We start from the raw sequence: 14,818 nt of genomic DNA on the forward strand, positions 1-14,818 counted from the left end.
AGTTTCCAGCAAACCTCCTCAGGACATCAGAGGATTCAGCCATTCACGCACTAGCTCAGTGTTGTTTTTTTCCCATTAACAAATTGTGGTTTCATATATGTACAACTTGCACCTTTGAAGGTAAAATAAAAAATAAGAACTTCCATTAGCTCTGGAAGATTATTTGACCATGAATGTGAACATGTACAAATTGGACTTTTGGTCCCTTCCTTTAATTTCAGAGAGCAGCTCTTACCTATTTGAAGCCACCCCTTGTCTCCCACAAGAATGGTAGCTGACTAGATATGGTTCTTTTCCACACCTTGTTTTCTCCAACAGCTGCTTTCATTCTAACTTGAAAGGAACTTCCTAGCAGCTCATTGGTCAGAGTAGGAAATGGTTACTTAGCAACAAAGTCTTGTCCCACACAGAACTGAAAAAAAGGAATCTTGTGGGCCAGCCATCTAGTTCTGCCTGTGTTACAGTGAAGAGGCACTACCTAGAAGATGAAGCCCTTGTGCCTCTTAACAGAGATACTGATAATTCTTGGGGTCACAATGAAAAGTAAGTTTTTCTCCACATGTGTTTCTCTATGAGGGTCTTTATTATTTTTTTATTTTTATTTTATATATTTTTTACATCATTTTTCATTTTTGTACAATGTATGCATTTTCATCTTGGTTATTGTCCCCATAAAACTCCCACCTCCCCTTGTTTTGATGCTACTCCTTTCTCCCCCTCTGTAGTATGTCTCTGGTTTATAGTTGCCTATTGATTTTGATTTTTACTTTATTATAATTAGTCTTTTTCCTGATCCCTTAGGTTTTCTAAATTCCTGCTATGAATGAGACCATCCGGTATTTTTCTTTTTCTTTCTGGCTTATTTGGCTGAGTATGATCCCTTCCAGCTCCATCCATGTTGCTGCAAATGGCATGAGTTTATCTTTTTTGACTGTTGAGTAGTAGTCCATTATGTATATGTACCACATCTTCTTGATCGAGTCATCTATTTTTGGGCATTTGGGTTGTTTCCATAGCTTACCTATTGTAAATAGTGCCACTATAAACGTAACGGTGCAGGTGCCCTTTTGAATTAATGTTTCTGTGTCCTTTGGGTAAATACCTAGGAGTGGAATTGCTAGATCATATGGAAGCTCCCTCTTTAGCAGATTGAGGAATCTCCACACAGCTCTCCATAGTGGATGGACCAGTTTGCACTCCTACCAGCAATGAAGGAGTGCACATCCTTGCCAACATTTGTTGTTGCTAGTTTTTTTGGTATGTGTCATTCTTACTGGTGTAAGGTGGTATCTCAATGTGGCTTTAATTTGCATTTCCCTGATGACAAGTGATGTTGAACATTTTTTCATATGCCTGTTGGCCATTTGCATTTTCTCTTTGGAGATGTTTCTTTTTAGCTCTTTGCCCGTTTTTTGACTGGGTTATTTACTTTGTTTTTGTTGAGTCTTGTCAGCTCTTTGTATATTTTTGTGATCAATCCTTTATCATTAGTGTTGTGGGCAAAATTTTTCTCCCAATCTGTGGGGTCTCTCTTGGTTTTGGTTACTGTCTCTTTTGCTGTTCAGAAGCTATGAGGGTCTTTTTAATAGCACTAATGGTAGAAACTGATTAGAAAATCAAAAGTAAACTCACTATATTCCCACTTAACACCAATTTATAGGTGCTGAAAAGTATGTAATAAAATAGATAGTGATGATACGCTCTCATTTAAGATGGTATTTGGGAAGGGCAAATACTTCTGTAGAATCTTTTAAGATTCTTACTAGTTTTTCCCATTCTTTAAACATTATGACCAAAATTCAGTTTTTGATTATTGTTCTTCATATTCTGCGACTCTGGTGCTCTCTCCTAATCCCTATAGTTTCATTTACATGTATATGTACAACCTCCATCTTCCTCTTAATCTCTAAGCCTGTAAGTCAGCTGTATGACACTCATGAACAAGACATGGACTGCACATGTCTTAAATTCAACATTGTATTCCTCACAGAATCGTTCCTGAGTCTTCTCTTGCTAATGGCATCAATATCCCTCCTTACTATCATACCTCTCAAGTGCAAAATCAGAAAATCATATGATCAAACAGTTATAATACCCTAAGTATCATTTAACTCAAAGTTTCTACAACTGATAGGACTCAGGCTTAGATTGATGAAATTGATTTACCAACATCATTCTGCAGTAGGTCTGGAACCAGAATCTCCTAATCCTTTACTAACATTCCTTCACCTAGTCCTATTGATTCCACAGTGGTTCTCCCATTTATGCATTTTCACTGTCTCATTTTATAGTTTTATTTCATTAACTTTTATATATACTACTATACTTCTAATTCTCCCCTTTTTAATCCAGATACACTATTGCCAGACATGATATTCTAAAGTCCCAGATCTGATCATGATTTTCTCCTTCTTGGCACCTATTTTTTTTTTTTTTATAGAATTAAGTTTCAACATCTTGTCCAGCAATCAAAATCCTATTTACTTAGATACCAATTTCCTATTTTGTTTATCCTAAACATACATATTATTTCAACCAATTCAAACTATTAGCTACTCATTATACCTAACTAATTCTCTCACTTCATGTCTTTCTCAATCTGTTTTGCAAATAAACAGTCCATAATGGTGGACTATCCAGGAACGGACTGCCATGCCATCTTCTTCCCCAACACTATCACAATCTATTGTGTAACATCCTGCTCCCTTTTTAAGGTCCATCTCAAGTTCTACTTCCTTAAGAAGAAAAAAAAAAAACTTTCCCAAATCCTTCCTTGTAACACACAGGTGTTTGTTTTCTTAAGGAACTCAATCTCACAGTGTTGTTTTCAACTTTCTACTAGGTTGACAACTGAATACAGAGATTGTGTTTTTCTTACCTTTTATGTTATCTATAATTCACTGCAGTATTTGGCACATTCTAGATGCTCAATTCGCACTTGTAAAGTAGAATGAGAACTATTATCTGTATTATATTTTAAGATTTACATAATACATTCCCAAAGCCTGTGGAGTAGATCATGTAGACATTTTAATTATTGTGAATTTAAAGAATTTCAAACCCTTCAGAATAGTGTTTAGTGACACCTGTATTCTCTAATGGAAGTCAGTTTGGATTGTTAGTTTACTTTTATTCCATACCATCAGTTTGTTATTCTGTTTATATTCCCTAAAGTGATCTGCTTTGGGTATTTGTCTCATAATCATATTTACTTGCCTGCAGCTGTTTCTACATACTACCAAACAGCTAGATAAAAAAGTTTTGAAATTAAATCAATCACCCAAATATTTTTTAATATAGTGTGCATAGGTTTGCTATGGAACAAACTGCTAGGTGATTGAATTACTTACTTTTCAGCCAGTTGCTTTGGCAGTATGATGATTACTAAACTCCAACAGTAGTATTTTATCATTCTTATTGATTTTTAATTGTATGGATATCTGCAATTTATTTGCTAGTAGCCTCTAATCTTATTTATATGCTATCAATAAATGAGATATGGTAGGGAAGAAAAACTTGTTTCTTAAGACTTCAAATCTTCCACACAGACTTGGAGCCAAGGTTACAGTGCTGATATTGAAGTGAATATACCCAAATTGGAAAAATGTAGTTTCCCTATAGAAGATATTTTTAAGCAAGTCATCAGCTGGAAAATAAGTATTGACACACTTGATTTAAAGGAAATTAATTAATTAATGCTTAAAAGATAAGAGATAGGAGTGAATTGAGAGGAAAGTTTTGCCCAAAAGTGTACAAAAAGAGAAGACAATTAAAAATACGTATTAAATTATACAATTAAAAAACCTCCCTGGTGGTGCAAGGGGTTAAGATGCAACCTATGAAGCTATCCACAGCCATTGCAGCATGAGTTCGATCTCCAGCCAGGGAGCAACCCACATGGTGCAGCAGACCTCTCCTGACTCACCCACTGCTCCCCTCAGCAGTGTATTTCCGTCGATCTGCGAGTTCTGTTCCCCACTCTGTCTCTGGTGAATCCTCTCACCCCTCACACCTCTGGCATGTACCCCAGTTCTTGTATGCATAAATAAATAAATATTTTTTAAAAATTTAAATAAATAAATAAATAAAATAAAAAATATGTAGAAGGAGCAGCCTGGGAAGTTCTGATCCCTGCTCCCCCCACCACCACTACTACCATGATGTGCAAAGGAAAAGACAGCCCTCCCATTTCTAGTAATGAAAAACAAGACTCTTTGGACTAATCCTCCCACTGAAAGCAAATGATGCATAAAATACACAAACCTCTTAATTTCTCAAAAGTTAAGAAGATAGTAAAGAATTACCAGGCTTAAAAAAATTCTACGGAATAGCTTAGAAGCAAGCAGGGGCACCTGAGTAGGACCAGGACTTGCAGCCCCCTGGTTCCAGCTCTGTACTTGAACATGCAAGCAGCTTTTCCCCCGAGCCAGACAAATTTGGGCTTAGTTTTACTGCCCACACATAAGAAGGAGGGCAAAAACCAATGTTCAACACCTGTCCAAGATGAGGAATCAACACTAACCTAGGACGATAAAGTGCTGATCTTTAAAAAAAAAAAAGCACTTTTTTAAAAAGATTTTTTTATTTGTACAAGAATCAGGGTACAGGCAAGATGCGTGGGAGGGTGAGAAGATTCACCAGAGACAGAGTGGGGAACAGAACAGGAAGACGGACAAAATACACTGCTGAGGGGAGCAGTGGGCAAGACAGGAGAGATCTGCCCCGCCATGTGGGATTCTCGCTGGCTGGCCGGGATTGAACCCATGCTGCAGAGGCTGCGGACAGCTTCACAGTGTGGCGCTCAACTACCTGCGCCACCAGGGAGGCCCAAAAGTGCTGACCTTATGGTAAGGGCAATGCAAAAGTTAACCTGCCTTTTCCCAAGTTCAGGAATCTTCAGAAATCTGACATTAGCAGAGCAAAGAGAAGAGGGAAAAGAAATAACACACCTCTAAGAAGTTATGGTCATATGCCAGTCCTCTTAGAGAGTTACTACATGGGGTTTATATTGCCCCAAGCCCCCAAGCCTTAAACTGTTGTAGTTCTAAAGACATAATATGGTCATAAAAAGGATCTAGAAAAAGAGAAAAACCAAAAGCCAGAAGATGGATGGAAGTAATAAAAATTAGAGCAGAAAATTAATGAAATAGAGATCAAAAAGTTAATCCAACAGATCATCAAAACCAAGAGCTGGTTATTTGAAAAGATTAACTATATAAACAAACCTTCAGCAAGACTCACAGAAAAATAAAACATAAAATCAGAAATTAAAGGGAAGTTATAATATATACTACACAAATACAAAAGATCATAAGAAAGTATTGTGGACAAATAATATGGTAACTGGCCAACCTAAACAAAACTGACAGATTCTTTTATAAAATTTATTCATTTTCTTGCGTTGTTCATTTTTGTACTGTAATTGGTTTCTCCCCTAGGGTATAGGCCCCTAAATTCTCCCACCACTTATCTCCCATGACCCACTGCCACAGTCCCTTGTGTTCATCCCTCCCCTGTTTTGACCCTTCTTTCTCCCCACTGGGTGCCTCAGATCTAAGGTCAGCTTGCAAGTTTTGTCCTTTTCTTGATCTTTTATTTGGTTCTATATTCCATTTGTATGTGAAACCATTCAATATTTATCTTTTTCTTTCTGACTTACTTTGCTTAACATAATCCCTTCCAGCTCCATTCATGTTGCTGCAAATGGCATGAGTTTGTCTTTTTTTGATCACTAAGTAGTATTTCATTGTGTATCTATATCACAAGTTTTTGATCTATTCATCTGTTTGGGGGCATTTGGATTGTTTACACATCTTGGATATTTTAAATAATGCTGTAATAGCCAAAAGAGTATAGGTTTCCTTTACAATTAGTCTTTTTATATCCTTTGGGTAGATTCTTAAGAGTGGAACTACTGGATCATATGGTAGATTCATTTTTAGTGTTTTGATGATCCTCCACACAGCTTTCCATAATGGCTGGACCAGTTTCCATTCCCACTAACCATGTAGGAGGGTTCCTTTTTCTTCACATCCTCACCAGCATTTGTTAAAACTGACAAATTCTTGGAAACATATACAACTTTCCAACTGAATCAGGATGAAATAGCAAACCTAAAGAGACCCATCATGCGTAATGAAATTGAAACAATTTCAAAAAACTCGCAAAAAACAAAAGTCCTGGGCCAGATGGATTCACTCATGAATTTATTTAGCAATTTTAACAAATACATATTACAAACCTATTATAGTGTTAGGTACCAGGTTCAAAGTTAAAACAGGACAAATATGTGCTGGCATGGTGAATAAAAGTTGTATATTTGAAGAAGAAAAAGAAGACATTCCAAATTAGAAGGACACAAAAAAAGAATGTGTGTAAAAATGAGCAGAGTGTACATATGGAGTAGTTGCATATGACCAGTTCAAGAAGAGTAGAATGTGGCTGGAGATAAATTAAGAATGCTTCTGCATAGCCAAAGAAACTATCATTAAAACAAAAAAGACACCCCACTGAATGGGAAAATTTTTTTCACATGATAAATCTGACAAGGTAGTAATATTGAATATTAAAAAAAAACTTATACAACTCAACAAAAGAAAAACAAAGAACCAGATTTTTTAAAAATGGGCAGAAGAACTAAATAGACACTTGTCCAAATAAGGCATACAGAAGACCAACAGGTACATGAAAGAATGTTCAACATCACTTATCGTCAGGGAAATGAAAATCAAAACCACAATGTGATAATGTGATATCACCTCACTTCTATGAGAATGGTCCAAATAGGGGGGTGGGGGAGAAATAACATATGTTAGTACAAATGTGGAGAAAAAGGAAACTTCATACACTGTTGGTGGGAATGTAGACTGATCCAGCACCTATGGAAAACAGTGCAGAGCTTCCTCAAAATATTAAAAATAGATCTACTATTTGATCCTTCAATTCTATTCCTAGCTATCTGTCCCAAAGAATTCAAAATCACTAATTCAATAGGATATATGCACTCCTATGTTCACTGCAGCACTATTGACATTAGTTAAATTATGGAAACAACCCAGTACCCAACAACAGATCAATGGATTAAGAAGGAAACATAGGTTGGAGGGAGCACAGTGGTCTAGAGTAAAGAACTATGGGTGCTTTGGTGGTGAGTGTTGTATGGTGACATACACTTGAGGAGGTGACCTATTCCCCTAAATCATATGCAGTGTTGTAAACTGATGTTACCACAATAAGGAAAGAAAGAAAAAAATGAATGAATGAAAGAAAGAAAAAAATATTTTTCTATGGTGAAAAGGAAAATAGGGTCTGATTATTGAGAACTTTATATTGCCAGACAAAGGAAACTAAAAGAAACATTAATAAATGCCAAATTCTTATCAACTACTGTCATATCCATATCTCATTGAATTCTCCATACAACTCCTCCCACACCCCACCCACAATTGTACTCTGGATATAAGACAAGAATAATTTTCCTTATTATATGCATGAGAACATAGACTAAAATATTTTATGACTTACTCAATGTCAAATAGCTTGAAAGGGGTAGGATCAGAAATTGATTCCACATCTTCTGACTGCAAGCCCAGTTCTTAGTCCATTGCGATCTAAGTGCTTATTAACATTTCACTTGACATGATAGCAAACAGCAACTTGAAGAAACTTGAATAAGGAAATGACAGCATATTCCCAGTTGGTATGCACTTCTCATAAGTAGTATTTTAATAATGGGAGCAGGATAGATCAAAACACTAAGGGGTGGGTGATATGATATATAACTGGAACTTGGAAGACTATTTTAGGATCTGGGAGTCATGTCATAAAGTCCTGGACTGGGTTAGTATCAATGATAATGGACCAGAAGTTACAACTCAATGAAAAACAAAATTTTGTCAGGATATTTGCATGGGATGAATGAAAAATGATCCATGATTTTGAATTTGGGAAAGTGATGATCCCCATAGGGCAAAAAATTAGAGAGGGGAAACTGACAAGAGCGGTCAAGAACAACAGTGATATAATAATTTGGGGACATTGGGACTTAGAGGTAATATGAATATATCCAGGCTACCTTACTGCCTACTCAGTCATATTTTGGGCAATTTCATAGCCATTGGTGACAACTAAAAATATAATTTAAATGTTTCCATTATTCATTATAATTCAAATTGAAAACTATCAATTACAAAGTTTTAATTTTTCACAGGGTACAAAGCTGCTCAGTGTGTGTCTTTAAGAACTTTGTTGCCCCATTTCTAAAAGACACATCATATTTTACACTTGCCATTAACAAAGGCATCGTATTTTACATACATGTATTAATGTATCCATTATAAATTTTATTCCACAGACCTATGTGTGCAAGAAACATAACTTCTTATTTTTTTTAATAATAGAATTTCATTTCTATTTCAAGTTATCATAGTCGAAATTTCTTCTTGGTCCCACTCCAACTTTCTCCTTCCTTCCTAGCCCAGGGAATGTTTTCTCATCTTAGGAAGAGGGCACAGAAGACTTTTATGTTACTTTGATATTACAAATAAGGTATTGTACATCCATTCTATTGTCTGGGTATATTTTTTTTTCTTTTCTAAGTGCCAAGAAGAGACTTATTCCCTTTTTTCTGTCCCATCTTTTTTTCTGACTCACTGGGGAGCTCACTGATTGAATGGGGCGGGGGGAAATACACAGGGTCCAAAGAAAAATACCAGGAAAAATCATTTAACATTACCAAATATATTCTATGATATTTTCCCATTTGTAATTTGAATTCCTCCCAAATTATTTCTCACCTAATCAAGAATTAATGTGTGCTAGGCACTATGCCAGACACATTGCATGAATTGTCCAATTGTCCTTCAAGTTTACCATTATGCTCTTTACCTTGACACTAGGATGTAACTAATAGACTTCTGGAAGAAATACTTCCAACAATACTGAGTTATCAACCTTCTCTGTCCAAACTCATAAAGAGTTTTAACTCTGTTAAAACTCATAAAGACTAAAATAAACAAAAGAACTTTCATTCCCTGTTACTCTAGTTCCCCCATAACTTTAATATTTATGAAATTTTGCCTTTTTTTTTTTGCTCTTGAGCAACGAACTTGAAAAGTAAACTAAAGGTTATAAAATATCCTTTTCAAGACATTGACATTAAATTATACTTTCTAAAATAGTCTACTATATTAATCTAAGTCATTAGTCTATTGTTCAGAAACAGAAATTTGTAACATATCAAAATGTATTTAGTTTCTATAATATACTAGTATCTTCAATATTTATTTAGTCCTTTTATTTTAAATCTCATTTAAATCCTTTTATTTTAAATCTTATATATATATATAAACTGATAATATCTGAGCTTGGTCTAGCTATGTAGAAATAATAATTGCAAGTTGTTCCCATTAGAATAATTCCCTTCTATGCGTGCCATTCTTGCTGTATGGACATTACAATTATTGTATGATTGGAGACTGAGCTGCTCTCAGTACATAGAATATGGAGTCTCATCTGAACAAAGATAATTTTGTCAGGGACTGGGAAAATAAGAGCTGTGTCCTTCTTGGACAATGCCTTAAGTGAGTGGCAGAGATAGAGTTGTATTCTTGTTGGTGAAATGAAAGAGAAAACAGTGTTTAGGATAATAGTACCCATGTTTTGGAAAGTAAAATGACATCTATCCTAGATAAGTAGGAAAGGCTCTTCTGACATTCTACCAGAGAAAGGAATGAAACAGGACCAGGGAGAGTACAGTTGCAATATTATAGAACTAGAGATCCCTCCGTGTATATTAGATTGTGTGTATGCCTTTTATATTTTTCTCTTTTCTTCCTTGGGATTACTAATATTATTTTGGTAATGCCAGTCTGTTGTTCTAGAGATGGTTTAATTAGCCAAGGAGAGGGGTTTTAAGGAAAAGGTAGTAGTAGTTATCAGAGTGAGGGAAAAAAAAGCAAAAGAGAAGGCAAAAATCAGTAGATGCTTCTTCAGATTCTTATATCATGTAGTTTTTTAATTTTATCTCAATAGTAAAGCACTTTCCTCAATGATGCTTTTAAAAGATAGGCCTTTGGAAAAGGAAAAGAGAAGGAAACTGACATTATTTAGCAGATATATCTTTAATAAAACATCAAATATGTACACTTGATTTCTATAGTCCTTGCACTTTAATTCTGTTCTAAGTACACCTTGCTATTCATATTCTGTGGAAAGTGACACTCAGAGAAGTTAAATACATTTAAAATAACATGGCTAAGCAAAATGATATGAAATACTATTTCTAAACCTCATTCTTGATGATGTTGAAAGCTAAGGATCTCACAAATCAAACTAAGAACCTAAACCCATTATTTATTTTAAATCTGGAAATATTAATAAGTTCTATTCCATTCAATAGTTATTAGCAAAATTATTAAAATTAAAGAAGGCAAAGAAAACCTTCAAAATAATCAGTAACTAGTAAAGCAGAGATTATTTTGGATTTCAAAAATAGTTGTAAATATGGAGTTAAACCTAATTATGGAGAAAGCTGAAATCAACGGAGGACTTTAGTTATTATACAGTAAGCAACAGGGATTTAAGAGTTTACAAGCAAATATGTGTCTTGCTGGAAACAGTACTCGAGGTAAATTATACTGAGGGTAGATGTATGCTAGGCTAAAATTAGAACAATCATGATTAAATTAGCTAGGAGGCTGTTGTAGGAATGCAGACACAGGAAAATGAGTCTGATTTATGCTATGCTGTCCACAGGAAACAAAATACTCCCACAAAATTCCCTTTGGCAGAATTTTCTCTAGACCCTTATAGATGCAGACCCTCACTCTTCTTTCTTCTACATTTCCCAAGTTTTTTTTTTCCCCAATTCTAGTAACTTGGATTCATCTATATGCTCCTATTCCCAACCTGACCTGCTCCTATATGTTAGCTCCCGATGGTGGAGTTGTTCTGGATGTCAATTTTGTCTTTCATCATTTGCCTCACCTTTGCCAGCCTGGATTCCTTCTCTGGATTCTCCTGGGAATTGTGTTTATCTGCTTTTCAGTCATTCTAGTTTGATTCCCAGGGCTTGCTTTCTTATGTAACTACCTGTCCTGGAATCAGCAGATTATATTTTTCTGACCTTATGCACTCACCATCTGTCCACTCTAGAGTCTTTGCCTCTCAGCCCAACCTTGAGATCATGCCAGAGAAAAGAATGGAGGACTGAATGTTGAAAAATGCATAAACATTAGGGAACATAGAATCAAAGAGAAGCTATAGAATAGGAGTTTGAATGGATGAAGGATATCCAGGATAGTATAAAGTCACAGAAGCCAGTGTACTACACAGATTCTAAAAGAAAATTTAGAAAGGAATCAGTAGTTAATAATATATCATTACTGCATCTAATGGTCAAAGCAAATGAATCAGGTGAAACCCTATGTGAGGCATGAAACATCATTTTAGGTTAACCAGGAGAATCAATGAAAGGCTAATGTTTAGTTTCATTTGTAAGTTTTGTGTGAACAAAGAAATAAACATTTTCTTATTTGCCTGAAACTCCCTAGGCAGATTCCCCCATAAAGTACAGAGATGTCTTTTTATTTCAGAACCACTGTCAGTAAAGGAACAGTAACATTAATCAGTGCCCCAATGTCCATTCAAAGGAAGATGAACTATGTCCTGGAAAGAAAGGAGGTGAGCCACATTGGGGATATGAATGGTAAAACCAGGAGTTAATATATATCAAATCTTTCATGAGAAAGTGCATCTGAAAATAACTGTAATCAAAGATTTTTTTTATTTTCTTCTAATCCTTTTAATCCTTTTCTCAGTACTATACATATTATATATGGTTTATTTTCACAGTATTTATTAGTCCAATATAGCTTCTGAGAATTAAGAATTCTATCCAAGAAGTCTTAGGATAAAGAAAGATGTTTCAATTATCAATTGTTACATAATAAGCATCTAAAAACTTAGTGGTTTAAAACAATGATTTATTATTTCTCATAATTCTGTGTGTCAATTGGATGAGTTTTCTGTTGGTGTCACCTGGACTCACTCATGCAGTTTTACTCAGCTGATGGTTAGCTGAGATTGCTGGTCCTCTCTCTCTTTCTCTCTCTCTCTCCATGTTCTATGTCCCCTGACTCCTTCAGAGCCTTGTGTCTTGGGGCATAGTTCCAATAGGGTAAAAGAGGTTGAAAGACCTAAAGACTAGCTTGGAAGTTGAACAATACCATCTGCCACATTTCTGTTGGTCAAAGCAAGTCACTAGGGCAGTCCTAGAGTGGGGAAGTAGTTTCCATCTCTTCTTGATGGGTGAATTGGGCAAGTCATATTTGTAAGGGATATGAACACAGGTAATTATGATTCATTTGTGACCATTGTAAAAATCTACAACAATCTACCCTTAGACACCAGTGATTCACATCTCTCCCACATGAATCTTTCCCTTCTAAGATTGCTCAAGTCATCATCCATTTCAGTATCCATGATCTCATAATTTGCATCTAATCAAGATGTTTATGAGTTCCCTGGGTACACTTTCTGATTCAAATACTGTGAACAGAAGAGACAAGCTAAATTTCCATTCTCTTACATAGACAATGGACACTGGAGAGATCAAAAAACTATGTTGTACTAAGCATGAATATCCAAGAAGGGGAAGGAAGACTTAACAGTAACTCACCCTTGAAGACTTAGAAATCTATTCAGGTACCTGCTCTAGAGGTGTTCCTTGATTAGGGCCCAACTATACTCTCATGGAATAGTTTCCTAATCTTTTACTCTCCTTGACTCTTACCTATACCTATGGGCTCCTGTCTCTGTTTTATGAATTGTTCTTTCTTCTTCATAAAATGACCCATGTCTGAGCTGAGTGGCTTTCTTATCCTGCTTCCTATCCAGAGAAAGATGGAGGCTCCAGGCTTCTTTTGATTTAGAACTATCTTAATATCTTTTAGTCTAAACTAGGAATATTTTTACAATATAACCTTAAAAAAAGACTGTGGATTTCCCATGAATTTGATGGGGTTCACTTCAAACCCCCAAAATTCACATGGTAATTATTTGGGAGGCAGTGGGCTATAGTGCTAGCTTATTCCTTGCTACTTCAAAATTCTTCTCTCTCAATAGTGTTAAATGGGTAGGAAATTATCTGGACCTACTAAACATAGAGCTTCCATATGATCCAGCAATTCCACTCCTAGGTATTTACCCAAAGGACACAGAAACATCAATTCCAAAGAACACCTGCACCCCTATGTTTATAGCAGCACTATTTACAATAGCTAAGCTTTGGAAACAGCCCAGATGCCCAAAAATAGATGACTGGATCAAGAAGATGTGGTACATATATACCATGGAATATTACTCAGCATTCAAAAAAGATAAACACATGCAATTTGCAGCAACATGGATGGCGCTGGAAGGGCTCATGCTCAGCGAAATAAGCCAAAAAGAAAAAGAAAAATACCGGATGGTCTCACTCATAGCAGGAATCTAGAAAACTTAAATAAGGGATCAGGAAAATGAATAACTATTAAGAAAGTGAAAATCAAAATCAACAAAAAACTATGAACCAGAGACACTTTTTGGGGGGTGGGGGCCGGGAGGGGAGGGATTGGGGTCAGAATGGGGCATGTGCAGTTGTATGGGGGAATATAAAAATAAAATTTATTATTTAAAAAAATGGGTAGGAAATTAAAACACACAAACATCAAATAGTGTGTTTCACATTATACAAATAGCTGTATCCCATAAAATTTTGTGAGAAATCAATTATTTGTAAAGGTAAAAGAATCTGTGTCATTGTAGAAACCTGTCGTTTAACATTAAATGGAGCAGTGGAATATCAAAAAAGATAAACTCATGCCATTTGTGGCAACATGGATGGAGCTGAAAAGGGTCATGCTAAGTGAAATAAGTCATAAAGAGAAAGTTAAATACCAGATGGTGTTGCTTATATTTGGAATAAACAGAAATCAAACAAAGGGTCAAACAAAGATAAACTTTAAAACCAATCCTTGAAAACTGATCTGAGACATCCAAGAGGGGAGGGGAGAAGGGAGGGAGAGAGGAGAGGATGAGATTGGAGAAGAGGGGAAGGGGCGCATAATGAACTGCGGTGGAGGACTGTGGGTGCTCTGGTGGTGGGAGAGCTACAATGGCCTCACCTGAGGGGAGAAATCCTGCATTGTCAAAATATTAGCATAGATGTAAAACAATAGTACTTCATCATTTAAAAAAAAAAATAATTTTGTGACTTATTTGGTAAACTTTGGAGAAACAGTGGTGTAGAAAGAGGGGCAACTCTAAAGTCATACCTGCTTTTTTTCTTTAATCTTTAAGAATTTATTTCTCATATCTTTCACAGAATACTGACTTTGAGAACATCCATTCCTTTTTAGGTAGCCACTCACTTGGGAGTTAGTTTAATTAGTTTATAAAGTACCAAAACAAATATACCTGCCTGTGAATCCCACTTTGTCATGTGACCTTGGACAAATTACTTATTCTCACTTGGTATCTGTTTCATCATCAGTAAGATAGAAAAACAAATGTTCTGTGCTTGCTATCTTATGAGTTGTCACAGAAGTTGGAAATGAGGTATGTAAAGCAATGACAAGTAATTATATCTAAAACCACAATTCTAGAGCTGAATGAAATTTTAGTAACCTTCCAAAGTTAACTCCATAGCAAACACTTTTGATGGCATACGTACGTGTATTTTTTAAACATTATATTGATATGTTACTGATTTATTATAAAACAAGTCTCAAAATAGAAATTAAAAGGGAGGGTATTTTTAATTTCCCAATAATAGAAG

At 35.6% G+C, this 14,818-nt stretch overlaps 1 protein-coding gene across 13 annotated transcripts in view; it reads left to right on the top strand.

The window, feature by feature from the left end:
- The first annotated feature begins 400 nt into the window (after positions 1-400).
- Positions 401-14,818, top strand: part of SEL1L2 (SEL1L2 adaptor subunit of ERAD E3 ubiquitin ligase) — a 91,793-nt gene continuing 77,375 nt past the window's right edge. For 12 of the 13 annotated variants that reach the window (XM_037494439.1, XM_037494444.1, XM_037494450.1 and 9 more), the window contains exon 1: positions 401-543. In XM_037494439.1, coding sequence (XP_037350336.1) covers positions 486-543 — 58 coding nt within the window. In that variant the 5' untranslated portion in view covers positions 401-485. Of the gene's footprint in view, positions 544-11,616; positions 11,683-14,818 lie in introns of those variants that run through there. The other variant, XM_037494510.1, reaches the window with a different exon arrangement.

This window comes from Talpa occidentalis, unplaced genomic scaffold (genome assembly GCF_014898055.3).
Source record: "Talpa occidentalis isolate TD23 unplaced genomic scaffold, MPIMG_talOcc4v2.1 talOcc4.10, whole genome shotgun sequence".
In the NCBI taxonomy this organism is placed as follows: domain Eukaryota; kingdom Metazoa; phylum Chordata; class Mammalia; order Eulipotyphla; family Talpidae; genus Talpa; species Talpa occidentalis.